This window comes from Labeo rohita, unplaced genomic scaffold (genome assembly GCF_022985175.1).
Source record: "Labeo rohita strain BAU-BD-2019 unplaced genomic scaffold, IGBB_LRoh.1.0 scaffold_349, whole genome shotgun sequence".
NCBI lineage: Eukaryota > Metazoa > Chordata > Actinopteri > Cypriniformes > Cyprinidae > Labeo > Labeo rohita.
The window spans coordinates 1-21,744 of NW_026129267.1; the positions used below are offsets into that span (position 1 = coordinate 1).

Genomic DNA, 21,744 nt, shown 5'->3' on the forward strand with positions numbered 1-21,744 from the left:
GTGGTCTCAGTTGTGCTTTCTGGTTGTGTGTGTACTGTTGTTGTGGTGTTGTTGTTGTTCCAGTTGTTGTTGTGTTGTGTTGTTGTTGTGGTACCAGTTGTTGTGCTTTGTGTTGTGTGCTTTCTGTTGTTGTGCTTGCTTCTGTTGTTGTGGTGTGCTTTCTGTTGTGTGGTGTGTGTGTTTCTGTTGTGTTGTGCTTTCTGTTGTTGTGGTTTCCATTGTTGTACTTTTTCTGTTGTTGTGTGTTTCAGTTGTTGTGCTTTCCAGTTGTGGTGCTTTCTGTTGTTGTGTGCTTTGTTGTGGTTTCTGTTGTTGTTGTGCTTTCTGTGTCTGTTGTTGTTGTGCTGTTCTTCTGGTTTGTGTTGTTGTTGTGTTGTGGTCTGTTGTTGTACTTTCTGTTGTTGTTGTCTTTCTGTTGTTGTACTTGTTGTTGTTTCTGTGTGTTGTTGTTGTAGTTTGTTGTCTGTTGTGTGCTTTCTTGTGGTCTCAGTTGTTGTTTCTGCTTTCTTGTTTGTGCTTCTCAGTGTGTGGTGCTTTCTGTTGTTGTCTTTCTGTTTGTTGTAGTTTGTTGTTGTTGTTGTTTCTTTCTGTTGTTGTACTTTGTTGTTGTGCTTTCTGTTGTTGTTGTGTTTCTGTTGTTGTGTGCTTTCTCTGTTGTGTTCTGTTGTTGTTGTCTGTTGTTGTTGTGCTCTGTTGTGTTGTGCTTTCTGTTGTTGTACTTTCTGTTGTTGTGCTTTCTGTTGTTGTTGTGCTTTGTTGTTGTTGCTTTCTGTTGTGCTTTCTGTTGTTGTGCTTTCTGTTGTTGTACTTTCTGTGTGTTGTGGTTTGTTGTTGTGGTTTCAGTTGTTGTTGTTGTGTTCATTGTTGTGCTTTCTGTTGTTGTTGTTTCTGTTGTTGTTTCTGTTGTTGTGCTTTCTGTTGTTGTGGTTTCTGTTGTTGTGGTTTCTGTTGTTGTGCTTTCTGTTGTTGTGGTTTCTGTTGTTGTTGTTTGTTGTTGTTGTTGTAGTTTCCAGAGTTGTGGTACCAGTTGTTGTACTTTCTGTCGTTGTAGTGCTTTCTGTTGTTGGCTCAGTTGTGGTGCTTTCTGTTGTTGTTGTTGTGTCTTTCTGCTGTTGTCAGTGTGGTGTTGTTGTGTTGTTTGTTGTTGTTGTGCTTTCTGTTGTTGTTGTTCTGTTGTTGTACTTTCTGTTGTGGTTTCGGTTGTTGTTCTTTGTTGTTGTTGTTGTGTCTCAGTGCTGTTGTGTACTTTCTGTTGTTGTGTGCTTCTGTTGTTGTTGTGCTGTTCTGTTGTTGTTGTCTTTCTGTTGTGCTTTGTGTTGTGTGCTTTCTGTGCTTTCTGTTGTTGTGCTTTCTGTTGTTGTGTTTCTTGTTGTTGTGGTTTCAGTTGTTGTACTTTTGTTGTTGTTGTGCTGTCTGTAGTTGTTGTTGTTGTGTTGTGCTTTCTGTTGTTGTGGTGCTTTCTGTTGTTGTTCTTTGTGTGTTGTTGTGTTGTTGTTGTGTTGTTGTGTCTTCAGTGTGTGTTGTACTTTCTGTTGTTGTTGTTGTTGTTGTTGTTTTGTGTTGTTGTGCTTTCTGTTGTTGTTGTTGTCTTTGTTGTTGTGTTGTGCTTTCTGTTGTTGTGTGCTTTCTGTTGTGTTGTGCAGTTGTGTGTTGTGTGCTTTCTGTTGTGTTTGGTGTTGTTGTGTCCATTGTTGTTGTTGTTTGTCTTTTGTTGTTGTGTGTTCTGTTGTTGTGTGCTTTCTGTTGTTGGCTCAGTTGTGGTGCTTTCTGTTGTTGTTGTGCTTTCTGCTGTTGTGGTCTCAGTTGTGCTTTCTGGTGTTGTGTGTGTGTTGTTGTGTTTCTGTTGTTGTTGTTTCCAGTTGTGTTTTCTGTTGTTGTACTTTCTGTTGTTGTAGTGTTGTTGTGGTTGTGTCTGTTGTTGTACTTTCTGTGTGTTGTGGTGCTGTTGTGTTGTTGTCTCTGTTGTGGTGCTTTCTGTTGTTGTTGTGCTTTCTGTTGTTGTGGTCTGTGTGTTGTGTTTTGTTGTTGTGTTGTGTTGTGTTACTGGTGGTGTGGTGTTTTGTTGTTGTACTTTTGTTGTTGTGTACCAGTTGTTGTACTTTCTGTTGTTGTTGTTGTGTGCTTTTCTGTTTGTTGTAGTGTTTCTGTTGTTGTGCTTTCTGTTGTTGTTGTGCTTTCTGCTGTTGTTGTGTTTCTGTTGTGTTGTTGTTGTTGTTGTGTTTCACTGTGTTGTTGTTTTGTTGTGTGTTTCTTTGTTGTGTTGTGTTGTGTTGTTGTCTGTTGTGTTGTTGGTCTTTCTGTTGTTGTTTCAGTTGTTGTGCTTTCTGTTGTTGTGTACTTTTCTGTTGTGTTGTGTTTCTGTTGTTGTGTTTTTTGTTGTGGTCTGTTGTTGTCTTTCTGTTGTTGTTGTGCTTGTGTCTGTTGTTGTGCTTTTTGTGTTGTGCTTTCTGTTGTTGTTGTACTTTCTGTTGTTGTGTCAGTTGTTGTTCTGTCTGTGTGTTGTGTTGTTGTGGTGTTGTTGTTCTTGTTGTTGTGCTTTCTGTTGTTGTGCTTTCTGTTGTACTTTCTATTGTTGTGGTGCTTTCTGTTGTTGTGGTGCTTTCTGTTGTTGTGTGTTGTTGTTGTTTCTGTGTTGTTGTTGTGTTCTGGTGTGTGTGTGGTTGTAGTTTCCATTGTTGTACTTTCCAGAGTTGTGGTACCAGTTGTTGTACTTTCTGTCGTTGTAGTGCTTTCTGTTGTTGGCTCAGTTGTGGTGCTTTCTGTTGTTGTCGTGCTTTTCTTGTTGTGTGTGTTGTGCTTTCTGTTGTGCTTTACTTGTTGTTTCCATTGTTGTGCTTTCTGGTTGTTGTGGTACCTGTGGTGGTGCTTTCTGTTGTTGTGTGCTTGTTGTTGTTGTTTGTGGTTTCTGTTGTTGTGCTTTTCTGTTGTGGTTGTTGTGCTTTCTGTTGTTGTGGTCTCAGTTGTTGTGCTTTCTGGTGTTGTGGTACCTGTTGTGCTTTTGTGTTGTTGTACTTTTGGTTGTTGTTGTTGTGGTACTTTCTGTGGTGTGTGTGCTTTCTGTTGTTGTACTTTCTGTTGTGTTGTGGTTTCTGTTGTTGTTGTGCTTTCTGCTGTTGTGTTGTTGTTGTTTCTTTGTTGTTGTGCTTTCTGTTGTTGGCTCAGTTGTGGTGCTTTCTGTTGTTGTCGTGCTTTCTGTCTCAGTTGTGCTTTCTGTTGTTGTGCTTTCTGTTGTTGTGGTTTCCATTGTTGTACTTTCTGTTGTTGTGGTACTTTCTGTTGTTGTACTTTCTGTTGTTGTAGTTTCTCTTTCTGTTGTGTAATAAATCCTACAGATTGCAATTCAGCACAATGCATTACCAGTAAAGTCCATGGTGGTTGTGTCTGTTGTTGAGGTTTTCTTTGGTGTGACAGTAGTAGAGGTAGTTTTTATGCTTGCTACATCTGAAAAAGATTGATAAGTTTTACATAAACAAAGATCCAATTATGACTTAGGTAAACAAAAGTAAAATGTAAATGTATTTACCTGCGCAGTATGCCAAAGAGCAGAAAGCTGGTTGCACAAACTCATAAACAAAATAATTGCCTGGACAGGCTTTGACTTGAATAGGATTGGATCGGAAATAACAGCAGTTATTGTCCCAGTGACCACAGACATTGCGAGTGACCACTCCATCCTCAACTGACGGATGTCCTCCATTCAGCCACAGTGGAGCATGAGAGCCGCAGCTATACTCATCAACACATGTGTCTGGCATCTGAACACTCTGACCCTGAATGTAGAGACGGTACCAGCCATCCCAGCTAACCTCACAGTCACACATTATGTCGGAGGAATATTGATTGTTGGTGGCTCTCCATGGATTATCTAGCACATAGTAGTTGTTGCAGGGGTCAACAAGAGGAACTGTAATGGAAAAATGAAAGTAATGTTTTTGCAAAAGGGTCACTTTTTACTGTTGAAAGTAGGATGAAACTGTCAACAGACAAAGGAAAATTGAAATTCAAACACAAAAATGTATTTACCCCATTTTGCAAAAGTTTAGTTTTAACATTACAGCTTCGTGTCATTATGGAGAACTACTTTTTTTCTGCATTAAATTTAAATTGACTTGGTCATTCCAGGATATTAATATTGTTGTTTTTTTTCCCCAGTCATTTCCGTGTAGTTTTGACTTTTTTAATGCTTTGTCATAGCTTGCTTTTAAATTAGTTTTTGCAAAGTTGCAAGGTTCTTTTTTCTGCATTTTCTTAAATTGTGCCAATTCTAACTCACTGGCTACAATCAGATGAAACTCCCTGACTACACAAAGATATTGTCTAATACTTACTATTTATGTGACTGAAAAAAATCAGTTTCACCAGTCAGTGATGAATGAACTGTCATAATAAAGGAGGGTGAATACTTATGAAAGTTTTGGTTTTATATTTGGAATTTCTTTAAAAACACTTTGTAGTGATCTATATTTGCTTTAAGGTTTGACTCTAATTCTATTAATCAGTGGCAAAAAGCCAAATGGGCCCCAGGTGGGAAAAAAGTGCACTTCCATAACTTAAAGTGCTTTATTTTTACACACTAATTTTGTAGTTCATTTTTTTTTGTTTGTTTGTTTGTTTGTTTGTTTGTTTTTTGTTTTGTTTTGTTTTGTTTTTGTTTTTTTGTACTCAAATGTGCTATCTCTGTATTAAAAAAAAGTTTTTAGTTATCACTTGTATAATCAAAATTGTAAAACTGCACTTTTTACATGGTGTTATTATGAATCTGATCTGCTTGTGCAAAATAATAGATTGTAAAACATTACATTACCGTAATTGTAGTCGTGACAGTATATGTGGTATTGATGTTCGTTGCATCTGTAAAGAGAGAGAGAGAAAGGGAGAAAGAGATTAAAATCAAATCAACAAAAATCTAATTATGACTTGGGTACCACAGGAAAAATATAAATGTATTTACCTGCACAATATGCTAAATAGCAGAAAGCTGGTTTCACAAGCTCATAGACATAATAATCTCCTGGACAGGCTTTGACTCTAATGGGATTGGATATAAAAGAGCAGCAGTCATTGTCATAGTGACCGCAGACATTTCGAGTGACCACTCCATCCTCAGTTGTTGGATGTCCTCCGGTCAGCCACAGTGGGGCGTGAGTGCCACAGCTGTCCTGATCAACACATGTGTCTGGCATCTGAACGCTCTGACCCTGAATGTAGAGGCGATACCAGCCGTTCCAGTCAACTTCGCAGTCACACATTATTTCAGAGGAATATTGATTGTTGGTGGCTCTTCGAGGATCGTCCAGTGCTTTGTAGCTGGTGCAGGGGTCATCTGTTATGGAACATTAAAATGTTTTATTTTTTTGTTTACTATTTTTATACTAATACATGCTATTTATAGAATCAGATTAGTTGTTGTATGAATTTCAAGAAAATGCTTTCTTTTAGCTATTTTTTAAGTTATTGAAATCTAAAAACTAAACATCACTTTTTCTTTAGCAGTGACAATGAGGATATAAACAGCCATACCACATACTATTGTAGGGTGGTGTAAATGAACTAAAATTGTGGTGGAACATGTAAACAAATGTGGAATGTGTAGTATTGTCAACTGTGACAGAATGAGTGACAGGCCAGTTTGTGGTGGCAGGATGCGCACACCTACAGCATGTGGTTTTTAAGATTAAATTCCATGACGTGCTAGTACATTCCATTAGTTGCATACATGATTGTTACATGCTCAAAAGTATGAATTTTTTTTCATGCTTACAACATAGAACAAACTTTTCACAATCCATTTATTTTGCATAGCTTAATACAGTGTATTAAACAATGTCTAAGTCCACTATCTGGAAAGAATAGGAATACTGGACTTTAATGCCATGAAATCATTAATTTAAATTCTTAACTGCATTTTTCAATAAAAGTAGTGGTGTACTTGTGATTGCATTTATAGTTTTTACTATGTAATTTACTAAGTTAAACTAATGTTTTGCTTTTTCTCACTAATTCAAAACACTTAGTACAGTGATCCTGTCAGACTTTACGTTAGCTAGTGATTTCAGTGTGTAACTTTATACTTTTCAGCTAATGCAGCTATCAAAAGCAAGCACTGATATCAGAACTATTTAAGTTTCGTTATGCTATTGAAACAACATATTTATTATTAAGTTCCACAATGAAGATATCTTTTTTTCCCTCAACAATTGGGTTTGTCTAATGGAAAGCTGCAGATTGAAATGGGAAGCAGTTATATAACTGGTAAAGTGAAAGTTTTATTACAAGCATTGTTATGAGCAGATGAATGGAAAGAATTACCTGATAATTGGCCATAAGTTGTTTCACCTTTAAAATAAAAGAATACATACATTTACATGTAGACATTTAGCAGACGCTTTTATCCAAAGTGACTTACAAAAGAGGACAATGGAATCAATCAAAGTCAACAAAAGAGCAATAACATGTTTGTTGTTTTTTTAATTATATAATAAATAAAAAGAAAACTAATGTTAGAGGCTCAAATAAAGATGGAAGCAGTATTATAACTGGTAACATTTTGTTATAAGCATTGTTATGAGCAGATGAATGGAAAGAATTACCTGATAATTGGCCATGAGTTGTTTCACCTTTAAAATAAAAATATACATACATTTACATTTAGACAATTAGCAGACGCTTTTATTCAAAGCAACTTACAAAAGAGAAACATCAAAATCAACAAAAGAGTAATAACTTGTTTGTTGTTGTTGTTGTTTTTTATTATATAATAAATAAAAAGAAAGCTAGTGTTAAAGGCCTTTATTTATTTATTTATTTATTTATTATTATTATTATTATTATTTTTATTTTTTTTATTATTTTTTTTTTTTTTGCTTTTTGTCAATTTTATAATAAATAAAGAGAAAAAAACAAATAGAATACAACAAGTACAGTGAAGGCAGTGTTAGTTTTTTTTTTTTAATAAGAAAACAAGCAGTATGAAAATTAATAGAGTATAAGTCTAAAAGTTTTTTTTTAATATAATTAGAAAAGAGAGTGCTAGAGTTAGAGGCTCAAATAAAGATGGAAGCAGTATTATAACTGGTAAAGTGAAAGTTTTATTATAAGCATTGTTGTGAGCAGATGAATGGAGAGAATTACCTGGTACTTGGCCATGAGTTGTTTCACCTTTAAAATAAAAGAATACATACATTTACATTTAGCAGACCCTTTTATCCAAAGCAACTTACAAAAGAGGACAATGGAATCAATCAAAATCAACAAAAGAGCAATAACATGTTTGTTGTTTTTTAAATTATATAAGAAATAAAAAGAAAACAATAGAAAACGAAAAAGCAAGCTAGTGTTAGAGGCCTTCTCTCTTTTTTTTTTTTTTTTTTTTTTTTTTTGTATAATTAATAAAGAGGGAAAAACAGAATACAACAAGAACAGAGAAGCTAGTGTTAGGGTTTTTTTAATAAGAAAACAAGCAGTAAGAAAATTAATAGAATATATGTCTAAAAGTTGTTGTTGTTTTTTTAATAGAATTAGAATAAAGAGTGCTAGAGTTAGAGACTCAAATAAAGATGGAAGAAGATGAATGGTAAGAATTACCTAATAATTGGCCATAAGTTGTTTCACCTTTAAATAAAAATATACATACATTTACATTTAGACATTTAGCAGACGCTTTTATCCAAAGGAACTTACAAAAGAGAAAAATCAAAATCATGAGTAATAACATGTTTGTTGTTTTTTTAAATTATATAATAAATACAAAGAAAACAGAATAGAAAATGAAAAAGCAAGCTAGTGTTAGAGGTCTTGTCTATTTTTTATTTTTATTTTTATTTTTATTTTTTTTTTTTTTTTTTTTTTTTTTTTTGTATAATAAATAAAAAAAAAAAAAAAAAATACAATACAACAAGAACAGAGAAGCTAGTGTTCATTTTTTGTTTTTTGTTTTTTTAATAAGAAAACACGTAGATGAAAGAATTACCTGATAATTGGCCATGGGTTGTTTCATCTTTAAAATAAAATAATACATATATTTACATTTAGACATTTAGCAGACCCTTTTATCCAAAGCGACTTACAAAAGAGGACACTGGAATCAATCAAAATCAACAAAAGAGTAATAACATGTTTGTTGTTTTTTAAATTATATAATAAATACAAAGAAAACAGAATAGAAAAAGAAAAGGCAAGCTAGTGTTAGAGGCCTTCTCTTTTTTGTTGCTGTTGTTAATTGTATAAGAAATTAAGAGGGAAAAAACAGAATATTACAAGAACAGAGAAGGCAGTGTTAGGTTTTTTTAAATAAGAAAACAAGCAGTAAGAAAATGAATAGAGTATAAGTCTAAAAGTTTTTTTAGAATTTTTAAAATAGAATAGAGAGTGCTAGTGTTAGAGGCTCAAATAAAGATGGAAGCAGTATTATAACTGGTAACGTGAAAGTTTTATTATAAGCATTGCTATGAGCAGATTAATGCAAAGAATTACCTGATAATTGGCCATAAGTTGTTTCACCTTTAAAATAAAAGAATACATACATTTACATGTAGACATTTAGCAGACGCTTTTATCCAAAGTGACTTACAAAAGAGGACAATGGAATCAATCAAAGTCAACAAAAGAGCAATAACATGTTTTTTTAATTATATAATAAATAAAAAGAAAACTAATGTTAGAGGCTCAAATAAAGATGGAAGCAGTATTATAACTGGTAACGTTTTATTATAAGCATTGTTATGAGCAGATGAATGGAAAGAATTACCTGATAATTGGCCATGAGTTGTTTCACCTTTAAAATAAAAATATACATACATTTACATTTAGACAATTAGCAGACGCTTTTATTCAAAGCAACTTACAAAAGAGAAAAATCTAAATCAACAAAAGAGCAATAACATGTTTGTTGTTTTTTAAATTATATAATAAATAAAAAGAAAACAGAATAGAAAAGAAAAAGCAAGCTAGTGTTAGAGGCCTTCTCTTTTTTTTCTTTTTTTTTTTTGTTAATTGTATGATAAATAAAGAGGGAAAAAACAGAATACAATTTTTTTAATAAGAAAACAAACGGTAAGATAATTAATAGAATATACATCTAAAAGTATTTTTAATAGAATTAGAATAGAGAGTGCTAGAGTTAGAGGCTCAAATAAAGATGGAAGCAGTATTACAACTGGTAAAGTTAAAGTTTTATTATAAGCATTGTTATGAGCAGATGAATGGAAAGAATTACCTGATAATTGGCCATGAGTTGTTTCACCTTTAAAATAAAAATATACATACATTTACATTTAGACATTTAGCAGACGCTTTTATCCAAAGCAACTTACAAAAGAAAAAAATCAAAATCAACAAAAGAGCAATAACATGTTTGTTGTTTTTTTAAATTATATAATAAATAAAAAGAAAACAGAACAGAAAAAGAAAAAGCAAGCTAGTGTTAGAAGCCTTCTCTGTTTTTAATTTTTTTTTTTTTTTTGTTAATTGTATAACAATGAAAGAGGGAAAAAAAAACAAATAGAATACAACAAGAACAGAGAAGCTAGTGTTTTTTGGTTTTTTAATAAGAAAACAAGTAGATGAATGGAAATAATTACCTGATAATTGGCCATGGGTTGTTTCATCTTTAAAATAAAAGAATACATATATTTACATTTAGACATTTAGCAGACGTTTTTATCCAAAACGACTTACAAAAGAGGACAATGGAATCAATCAAAATCAACAAAAGAGCAATAACATGTTTATTGTTTTTTAAATTATGTAATACATAAAAAGAAAACAGAACAGAATAGAGTATAAATCTAAAAGTTTTTTTTTTTTTAATAGAATTAGAATAGAGTGTGCTAGTGTTAGAGGCTCAAATAAAGATGGAAGCAGTATTATAACTGGTAAAGTGAAAGTTTTATTATAAGCATTGTTGTGAGCAGATGGTAAGAATTACCTGATAATTGGCCATAAGTTGTTGCACCTTAAAAATAAAAATATTCATATATTTACATTTAGCAGACGCTTTTATGCAAAGCAACTTACAAAAGAGGACAATGGAATCAATCAAAATCAACAGAAGAGCAATAACATGTTTGTTGTTTTTTTAAATTATATAATAAATAAAAAGAAAACAGAACAGAAAAAGAAAAAGCAAGCTAGTGTTAGAAGCCTTCTCTGTTTTTAATTTTTTTTTTTTTTTTTTTTTTTGTTAATTGTATAACAATGAAAGAGGGAAAAAAAAACAAATAGAATACAACAAGAACAGAGAAGCTAGTGTTTTTTGTTTTTTTAATAAGAAAACAAGTAGATGAATGGAAATAATTACCTGATAATTGGCCATGGGTTGTTTCATCTTTAAAATAAAAGAATACATATATTTACATTTAGACATTTAGCAGACGTTTTTATCCAAAACGACTTACAAAAGAGGACAATGGAATCAATCAAAATCAACAAAAGAGCAATAACATGTTTATTGTTTTTTAAATTATGTAATACATAAAAAAGAAAACAGAACAGAATAGAGTATAAATCTTTTTTTTTTTTTTTTTTAATAGAATTAGAATAGAGTGTGCTAGTGTTAGAGGCTCAAATAAAGATGGAAGCAGTATTATAACTGGTAAAGTGAAAGTTTTATTATAAGCATTGTTGTGAGCAGATGGTAAGAATTACCTGATAATTGGCCATAAGTTGTTGCACCTTAAAAATAAAAATATTCATATATTTACATTTAGCAGACGCTTTTATGCAAAGCAACTTACAAAAGAGGACAATGGAATCAATCAAAATCAACAGAAGAGCAATAACATGTTTGTTGTTTTTTAAATTACATAATAAATAAAAAGAAAACAGAATAGAAAAAGAAAAGGCAAGCTAGTGTTAGAAGCCTTCTCTGTTTTTAATTTTTTATTTTTTTTTTTGTTAATTGTATAACAATGAAAGAGGGAAAAAAAAAACAAATAGAATACAACAAGAACAGAGAAGCTAGTGTTTTTTGTTTTTTTAATAAGAAAACAAGTAGATAAATGGAAATAATTACCTGATAATTGGCCATGGGTTGTTTCATCTTTAAAATAAAAGAATACATATATTTACATTTAGACATTTAGCAGACGTTTTTATCCAAAACGACTTACAAAAGAGGACAATGGAATCAATCAAAATCAACAAAAGAGCAATAACATGTTTATTGTTTTTTAAATTATGTAATACATAAAAAGAAAACAGAACAGAATAGAGTATAAATCTAAAAAATTTTTTTTTAATAGAATTAGAATAGAGTGTGCTAGTGTTAGAGGCTCAAATAAAGATGGAAGCAGTATTATAACTGGTAAAGTGAAAGTTTTATTATAAGCATTGTTGTGAGCAGATGGTAAGAATTACCTGATAATTGGCCATAAGTTGTTGCACCTTAAAAATAAAAATATTCATATATTTACATTTAGCAGACGCTTTTATGCAAAGCAACTTACAAAAGAGGACAATGGAATCAATCAAAATCAACAGAAGAGCAATAACATGTTTGTTGTTTTTTAAATTACATAATAAATAAAAAGAAAACAGAATAGAAAAAGAAAAGGCAAGCTAGTGTTAGAGGCCTTCTCTCTTTTTTTAATTGTATAATAAATAAAGAGGAAAAAAAACTAATAGAATACAACAAAAACAGAGAAGCTAGTGTTAGGGGTTTTTTAATAAGAAAACAAGCAGTAAGAAAATTAATAGAGTATGAGTCTAAAAGTTTCTTTTAATAGAATTAGAAAAGAGAGTGCTAGAGTTAGATGCTCAAATAAAGATGGAAGCAGTATTATAACTGGTAAAGTTAAAGTTTTATTATAAGCATTGTTATGAGCAGATGAATGGAAATAATTACCTGATAATTGGCCATGAGTTGTTTCACCTTTAAAATTAAAGAATACATACATTTACATTTAGACATTTTGTAGACGCTTTTATCCAAAGCAACTTACAAAAGAGGACAATGGAATCAATCAAAATCAACAAAAGAGCAATAACATCTTTGATGTTTTTTAAATTATATAGTAAATAAAAACAGAATAGAAAACAATAAGTTTAATAAGAAAACAAGCAGTAAGAAAATTAATAGAGTATAACTCAATTTTTTACATTTTTTTTGAATAGAGAGTGCAAGAGTTAGAGGTTCAAATAAAGATGAAAGAGAAGAATAATGGATTAATTTGAAAAGATACGATTCACTTATTTGAATACAGCGTAATTCCAGTGTTTTTTGGCCACAGGTGTGTTTTCAAAGATGTATAAAACACTCACCATACAGTAGAATTACTGAAACACACAATGAGAATATAAATCTCATTGTGAAATGCGGCACCTCTTACACCTGCGCACACAGACATACACTTTAAATATGTGTTTCTATATTGTTGTACATTTAGTTAAGTTTATTTTCACCAGTTGGAAAACAACTTTAAAATAAGTTGTGTACACAAAATGTTATGACATATATTACAAATAAAAAATGTTACAAAATAATTTTGATTTATCAAAAGCAGATGACTGAAAAAGTAATAGAAGCTCAGTGAGATAAAATGAGGCAAAGTAACTTTACCTGAAACAAAATGTATATACAGGCAGCAAACTCCAAAACACAGTGATGCTTAATCCAGTTACTGAATACAATGAAGAAGAGCTTCAGATCTCACTATCTTGTCTATGACTGTATTAATAAATGTGGGTGGTTTTTCTTAAACCTGGGTTGGGTTAAGTTGGCAACTAAACAATACCTCACCTCCAACAATAATGCAAACCAGTTAGTTTTCTTTCTTTCCATTTCTTTCTTTTTTCTTTTTTTTTTTTTTTTTTTCTTTTTCATGTCACATGACGCCAGTATTTCTTTGTACACCTCCCACTGAAGAAAAAAAAAATGTTTAGCACTGAATAGATGAACGTAGATAGAAGAGAATCACACAAGAAGACAGATTAGCCTCTATTATGTTGACTCTCCTTCCTAAAATCATTACTATCTATCAGAGTATTACTCCAACTAATCAATGTTCTTAAAACAGTTTATAGAGCCATCTGAGTAGTTAATAATTTTACTAAATGTATTGTGTGTTTCAGGATTTAATACCAGTTACATACAACATTTGTCTTACAATACTAAAACAAACTTCTCTGATTCAAGGTTCAGCTGTTAACACAGACAACTACAATTAAGCCATACTTTCACAAAGCTCAAATTACTAAATGTTCATTCAACAATTACAATTGGGAAAGTGGAAAAAAAAAAAAAAAAAAGATGAGACATACAAAAAATACAAAAAGATGAATCTCAGACAAATCAGTCGAACTGTGATTGTGTTATGAATCAGTGGTCAAAGAAGCCAGAATCACCAGCTGTCTTGTGCTGTCTTTGGGCCATAAAATACAGAAAGATAAATTAAAGTAGGGTTTATACAGGAAACCTTCTCATCCTCCTTCATTTTTCATGAATGTGTTTGCTGTAAAGAATGCAGTAATTCAGAATCAAAACTGGCTAATCAAGTTGTAAATCCATAATGACTGAAATTACATATGTTACAACCTTTTTTTTTTTTTTTTATTTATTTTTTTTTATAGTTGTTCAGTGTCACTGTCATAGTGGTTTATGAGTTTGATGTTACTTGCCCACATGGTGCATCAAATACACATTTTTAATCTCCCTGTAATAATTTTGTTCTGCGTAGTTTCAGGCTTGGAAAATATTACATAAATTAAAGACAGAATTCACCCCTGACAAATCAACACCTTTCCCACTGTGAGTTGTTTTATTATCTTCACTTCATATTGATTTGCAATCACTATAGCTGTTAAAAATAAATCAATAATATAAAAGAAAATAAGAATCTTGGGTGGAACTGTGTCCTTTGTCCCTTTCATGGCCTCGCCCATGATGTAGACAGCAGCAACATAGTGACGTGCATGTGCATGTATGTGTATGTGTGTTGTAATAATTTTTTTGTGTGTGCCAAAATGCGATGCGCTTCCAAACTATTCTTATATATTGACTGGGAGAGTCAGCTGTCATTCAGGGTGGATCAAAGCGTTATGCAGCCTCACCTGTGTGAACAATCAGTACGAAAACAATGCACAAAAATTTTGGTGATCTAAAAAATAACTGAACCTCACCCTATCCTAACATGTGTAAAGAGAATTTCAACCGGTGCTGCAACATTTTTCAGATCCTTTAGGTACATTGCTACACACTATTGACGCAAATAAGTACCAGTATCATATTTATGGAAAATTAAAACAATTACATAGATGGTATTAAAATATCAATATCACATTAATCTCAATGTTATATTGCTCAAAAACAAAAGGGAAACAGATCATGAAGCAGCGCAAATATTTCATATTTGAACTAACATATTTCTGGTGGCGTTTTTAATAGCTCTGGCTCTTATGTAAGATTTATTTTTTACATTATACATCTTGTAAATCAGAATTAAACTGTAATGATTTTATACTTGTGAGTGAGCACATAAATATTATTAGAATAATGACGATTTTGAGACCTACAACCAGTGAGGTCACTTGCATAATCATTAATATACCGTGCACATATAAAACATAATATAGCCTAGATATTGTATGTAGCGAAATCGTCGGCGCCACCACGTGGTTACAGTGATTGTGCACTGATGACATTTTATGCACAGATGAAGCAATCAGAGCCCAGTGTCGTGTGCGAGCGTGTTGCAACAAAAACATTCTGAACAGGTTTTTTGACAGCGACAGTTTGTTCTTTGTTTTCCTAAGAACACTGTAAAACCCAATAGTTTACCTTACTTAGTTACAATTAGTTATCTTTACTTAGTTACTATACTTACTAGGTTTTATTAAGTTACAGCTACTTTCAAGGCAAATAAAACAATTTACTTACTTGCTTTGAGTGATGTTTACTTAAAATATCCAAGTATCCACAAAGAAACCAATGACATTAATAAACCAGTGAGAGGCAGCAGTGCACTAATATGTTGCTAATGTGCAACATAACAACAGAAGAAGAAGAAAAAGTTTTTGAGATGGGGCAATTTTTAGTAGACTTTTCACTCACATCTTTCTTTCACTACTAGAATTCACTCATTTCCCAAAGTCATCTTGAATGTTGAATTTTCAATACAACTGAAATATTAGAGAGAACATCACAATTTTTTTTTTTTTTTTTTAATACTCACCATTATAGTGAATAGTGTTACTTTTGGTTGGGCACTTGGAACTTTGTTTATGTTACTATAGTGTTCTTTCTATTGTTGCATCAATGCAACATAAAATCAGAGTTCTTTGATTTCAAAGAAAGAAAAGTAATAAATAGATTGCTTTTAGAAGATGACCTATATTCTAATTAAATCATTAGGTTGCATACTTTTCATGTTGATTAATGATCTTTTACAATTTTACTGTTTTTCTATTTTTTATGAACACTACAAGAAGCTTGTATCTGTGTTGATACAATCTTTTAATATTTGGGGTAAAGTGCGTGAGTCACACACAGACTTCAACATTCAGCGTGTGAATCACAACAATGGTAACAACTCAATTTTATTTATTTTTATTAACTGTATCAATAACCATTTTATGAGCTTTTTGTTTGTTTGTTTTTTGTTGTGCTACTACTGACACAAGACAGCAAATGAAATTGGCAAATACAAACAACAACAGTAAAGCAAAGCAATTGCATAATTTATTCATGTCGCAATGCACTCTGGGAGTCAGTGAGTACCTATTAGAGGAATGGAGTAATTAGATAAATTAAAAGCATTAAGTAAATTCAACTTAAAATGGTTGTTAAAATGACTCTTATATTTAAGTAATGATTACTTCAAGTTTTCCAGTAAACGTTACTTAAATATTTTAGGGCAACCAGTTTCCTTAAGTTTTTTAAGTAAATTCAACTTAAAATGGTTGTTAAAATGACTCTTATATTTAAGTAATGATTACTTCAAGTTTTCCAGTAAACGTTACTTAAATATTTTAGGGCAACCAGTTTCCTTAAGTTTTTTAAGTAAATTCAACTTAACCGGGTTTAGAGTGAGGGTAAGTGTTTTAGAACACTTTTATTGCCAAATCCTGTTGTTGTCAACCCTTTTTAATGATTTATACAGTAATAATTTTATGCTGGTGAGTAATACAATATAGTCACTGCAGGTATACCTTGTTTAACTTGTTGCTTAAGGGCAATATACCATAGCATATGCACTGCATATATGTATTGCATGCTTCTATTATGGCATGCAATTTAATTTGACAGTGCAGTATTTTTTTCTCCTGCCTATTTCGTATTCTGTAGTACCCTATAAGTTGACCAGTTATATACTTATTTAACGTATTAAATACATGATTATACATGAGATCACGTTGGCCATTGTTTACAATCTAGGTTTACGTCTTTCCGAGGTTGAAACAATATTTAACAATTATATGAGACATGATACAAGTTGTAGGCTGCTTCTTCTTTCAGCATGCCTTCATTCATATTTACTGTGCCGTAACTATAAGAAATGATGCGCATGAATGCCACACGGCATTAACGAGCCAAACGGTAGGTAAGAAAAAAATGTGCTATTCCCTGCACCTAAAAGTATAATTGCAGAAAAAAAATATATGTGACCCTAGACCACAAAACAAATCATAAGGGTCAGCTGAATAAAATAAAAAAGCTGAATAAATAATCTTTCCATTGATGTATGATTTATTTGGCTGAGATACAAATATTTAAAAATGCGGAATCTGAGGGTGCAAAAAAATATAAATATTGAGAAAATCACCTTTAAAGTTGTCCAAATGTAGCACTTAGCAATACTTTTTTTCTAATCAAACTAAAGATTTGATATATTTACAGTAGGAAACTTATCTTCATAGAACATGGTATTTACTTAATATTATATTGTATTTTTGGCTATTGCTACAAATATACCAGTGCTACTTATGACTGGTTTTGAGGTCCAAGGTCACATTGATGTTTGTACTGAACATTAATGGAGCAACAGATAAAATACAGAAATACAGAAATACAGAAATAAAATAATTTAAAGTTCATTTAAATATTCTAAAAGCATAGAAAGAGACCCCATAATAATTGAATATAGATTCACAGTAGTAACAACAAATTATATTTTATTATATAATCAGACTATCATGTTTTTTTTTTAAATATGATGGTTTTATTCTAAACATGGTGATTATCTCTAATATGAACTTCCAACATAATATATGATATTTACCATCTGAATCTAAAACCAACAGCAGGGGTGCTTTTTACCCCAAATATCATACTTTTACATATTCTGTCGCTTTTATCCCGGGGGGCCTTTAGCCCTGTTGTACCCCATTGTTGGAATTTCATAAATAGATTTTGCAAACAAAAAAAAAAAAATAATAAAAAAATAAAATAACATGAAATAAAAATAGCAAAGAACAAGCCCTAGTATTTTTATTATTAGTGTTTAAAATGTCCATTTCAGCACTGTTATGGATGCCCAATGATGTTGAGAGGAACAGTGCTAAAAATTGAAAATTGGATAACCAGAATGTAATCAAATTGTTTTCAGTTTAACACAGCGTTTTACTGGGGTACATTTCCCAAAAGCAACTATGGTCACATGGTTCCGTTGTTACCAGTGGAATTCAGTGGAACTTGCATAGTTTCTAATGATGCATAGGAAAGTCTCCCTGCACAGTCTAACTCTAAGGGCATTATAATAAGATAATTCAGGATCTGTGCTGGCTAGATTAAAACTCTTTCATCTTAATCCTTTGTAATTTCTAAATTAATTGGTATTATTTATTTTTTATTTTATCTCACAAAATGTGGAATGGATTAACTTGAGAGAATTCTGATTTTACAATTTGGTTTGTGTTTCAAATAGTAGTAGTAGTAGTTTAGTTATTTTGTTTATTTTTGCTTGCTCATAGATGGACTCAGTATCTATATCTTCTGAATGAACCAGAACGATCTGACTATACACACTGAATACCATTACATTTCTACATGCATAAACCTTGTCTCTATTTCCATTTCCTCCATTAATTGACTCACTCCACCCATTCTGTCAAAAGTGAAACATTGCACATTGCCAGTTTCTCAAAGTAGCAAGAAACACCACCAGAGAACCACACAAACAAACATTTTTTTCGGATTCCTTTGACATTTTAGGTCATACAGTGCGCTGGATATATTAAAATCCATCGCGAGCTTCCGCAGGCACGTAAAATAATGTAAGTGGGGCAGTCGTGCCGGTGCCCTCCCGAACTCAACAGCGCCCCACAAATTTTACAATGTGAATCTGTGGTGAAAAGTGGAACTGCAGTACACTCTAATTGAGAGCCATTTGGGCGGTTTTGGGGCTTATTTTCACGTTACCTTATCTCGCTCCAGAGAGTCCAGACCAAGACGATATCAGTCTGCTTCAGCTATATGTGTCTGCATCAAGTCAGAAAAAAAGGAAAGGTCTGTTTTTCCTATGTGTAGTAGTGTTTTAAATTAATGAAAGTGTTAGTCCTTTAGTTTAAATGTGCTCACTTGAAAGCTCACTTTTATTGAGCTGTGTTGAGTTTGATTTGAGATGAGACATATTCTTTTCCTCACTTAAATACCTCTATAACTTCTAACATTCTAAATCAAAATCTGTAGACAATATTAAAGCAATAATTATATAGCATTCTATGTGTGCACTTCGAGCCAGTCAGTCAACATTAGCGTGCCCCCCACAGGCTGAATAACGCAAGGACATTTGATCTTTGCCAAAAGTGTGTGCGCATGTGCTCAGCGATTAGACTATAATGACTACAAGCTTTCTTGAGTTTATTATTGCGCTACAACCGAAAATCTGCCCCACCTACTGTAAATTTATGGTCAGTCGCTACTGTCCTTCACTTGCTCTGGGACCCAGTTATCTGTGAACAGGGAATATAATAAAATAATGAATCAGAAATTCTCATTAACAAATGATTAATATTAAATGGATATGGATGTGGATGTGGAAGCACTGTCATGGAGCTGCAGAGACTTGGCCTCTCTCTAACGGTGTACAGAGTTACAGTCCTAAAAGTGAAAAGGGAAGAATCTAGATATGAAAACCCCTGTTAATTAAATGTGAGTGAACAAACATAAAACATTCACAAAGTGCACAAAGTCTCCAGCAGAGGGCAGCAAAAGCATGTTTAACAGCTCTGGACATTTAAGTAAGCAAAAAGGTTCATGGACTCCTGCTCTAAACTGCTAAAATTATGCAATTGCTTTGTGTAAGGAATTTAGACGTGGGTCTGTAGGCACCACTGGGTAATTTACGGTCATCCTCAGATATTTAAAGAGCGTTATCCTGTACTGTACTAAACAATTCAAAAGGATTGGTAAAATCATATATTTCACGCTTTTTCTCACGCAGACCGCAAACTACTAAGCTGTCAGTTTTCACTCAACAAGTGCTAATTTATTATTTTCAATAGGCTATATTTGTAATATATAAAACTTAATCTTTAATTTTCAGTAACCTCCCAAAAAGTTTCATATGAAATGTTAAGAAATCAATGAAACATTTCCTAAAAGGGCTACATAGTCAAAGGTGCTGGTTAAGAAATGTGCTGAGGTGAATTTTTTGTGCCATCTAGTGGTTTAAAGGAGAATAAAGGAATATGTTCCTTTTACCCTGGTGTACCATACAATGCTATTTAACAAGCACATGTCATTATATTGCTTCTACATTAACCCTTTAACTGTCACCGTTCCCCAGGTGGAACACCTAAGTTTACTTCACCATATTACAAATAAATCCTATTCTAATCATGACAAACTATACATCGTTGGAAAGGTCAAAGACTCCTAAATAGATATTTTATCATATTTTTGTGATAGAAATTATGTAGGAAAAGTAATAGATTAATTTATGTCAAGAGTGCAACTTAAAAAATCTACTTCATAACGTGAGTTCTGACCTTTGTCACAAAAGACTTTCTTTGTTGCCTTTTTCCCTATCACGCAATAGAAATCATAAGAAATTATATATCAGTTCAAAATGTAAAATCTCAAAGGCATTTTAAAATCAGACATTGCATTACCACAGAAAATGTACATCAAAATCATATTACAAAATGTTTTCATTCATGAATTATAAAAATTTAAGTCTGTATAGTGCATTTTTATGTCTGTTTTAAAAAAGAGTGACAGTTAAATGGTTCATTTGGAGGTTCAGTTTGAAATTGTTATAAAATAATATTATATTAATATGCGATTAATTAGTTATTTTTCAATTGATTGAGAGCACTATATATATATATATATATATATATATACTTGTATATGGAAGACTATTTAGCCTTCAGAACAGGGCAAAGCAAAACCTGGGGAAGGGCAAACAAACAAATTTGTGTTGATATGTCTGTTGTTCTTGTTCAAATATGTAAACTGCATAGATGTCACATCAACTATCATCTCTCTCTAGTTGGTTTTCAGGTTGTGCCGTTCTTGCTGTAACCAGCAGGTGAAGTCTGGTGTTACTGTTTTGCAGTCTATCATGGATCATCCCACCTGTTACTCCAACCATACAGTATGTGCGTGTATGTGTGTGAGATTTGTGCAGTGCATAAATTCCACAAATTCCAAACACATTGTGCCTGTTTTTGGGATTTTTATCTCAAAATGTTTTTGTAATGTTACTGTGACTTTCCAAAAAAAAAAAAAAAAAAAAAAAAAAAAAAAAAAAAAAAAAAACTACAAACAGCCAAACTCATTTGATCCCAAAAAGATGAAATTAAGAGAAATAAATTCACCCGAGGTCAAATGCTACTGCAGATCAAAGCAGCTGAATACAGTCATGACGAACTGGAGCTCTCATGAACTAATAAGTGTCTTTAAATAACTGTGGGTGGATCATTAATGGAACCGGTTTCATGCTGTGCCCGAATAGATATGAATGTAGATGGAATGAGAGCAGGTCAGTTTGATTTGTTGTGCACTTTTTTTTTTAAAGAAACATTACATAAGTAGTCAAAACACCCAGTGAGTGACCCAAATAACACCATATAATTTTATGCTAATGATGTTAATTACTTATTAGTTTAAATAATAATTACTGATTACATCCAACCCTATGACATATGGAAGGTTGCAGGCAGTGGTCTGATAAGATGGGGGTTCTGAGATGTGCAAACTAACAAGATCATACTATGAATGAAGAATCAACAACACTGCTACAGTATTTACACCAAATCCAGGTCAGTATTAAACTGTACATATACTAATACTGACATTGTCTTATGAAATCTGGCACCAATATAAGGAACAAAATGGAACAAAATTTCAGAAACTCATGAGAAGTGCTGTACATTTCCTTGTTTGTGTGGTCAAACCTGATAATCAGGTTTAAGGTTTACTACTTTTTTTTTTTTCTTTCAGAAAGAAAACACCAGAATGGATTCCCATAATGAATGATTCTTATCAAGTTACCAAATTACAGTTGTCAGATGATTTTACAGTAAGTGTTGCAAATGCAGTTGGTTAAGATTCCTCCAGAATAATCTTACCATTGATAGAGATAAACAGAAACTATTCTATGAATGTAGAGCATGAAACCTGAACATTATTTGAGCTGATCATATCCATTTGCTCTCAGTGAAGCTCAAACCTCTTGTACAGAGAAGTCATGCTACAGAGGACAAATAGTCTCTAATTCATCACTAAACAAACTCTACATTATTAGCATCTCGTTGAATTGAAATTGACATAATTTTGACCCAAAGCTTGCATTATATGATGTG

The 21,744-nt window shown here is 32.2% G+C and overlaps 1 protein-coding gene across 1 annotated transcript; it reads right to left on the minus strand.

Moving 5' to 3' along the window:
* Nucleotides 1-599: 599 nt before the first annotated feature.
* LOC127160432 (uncharacterized) lies at nt 600-5,311 on the minus strand (the record flags this gene model as incomplete). Its single annotated transcript, XM_051103071.1, has 7 exons — nt 4,952-5,311; nt 4,805-4,851; nt 3,524-3,908; nt 3,358-3,441; nt 2,700-2,942; nt 2,552-2,584; nt 600-737 (listed from the first exon to the last, which is right to left on the minus strand). Coding segments are annotated over exons 1-7 (1,228 nt in total), but the record flags the coding sequence as incomplete, so codon positions are not given.
* Between the last annotated feature and the right edge of the window lie 16,433 nt (nt 5,312-21,744).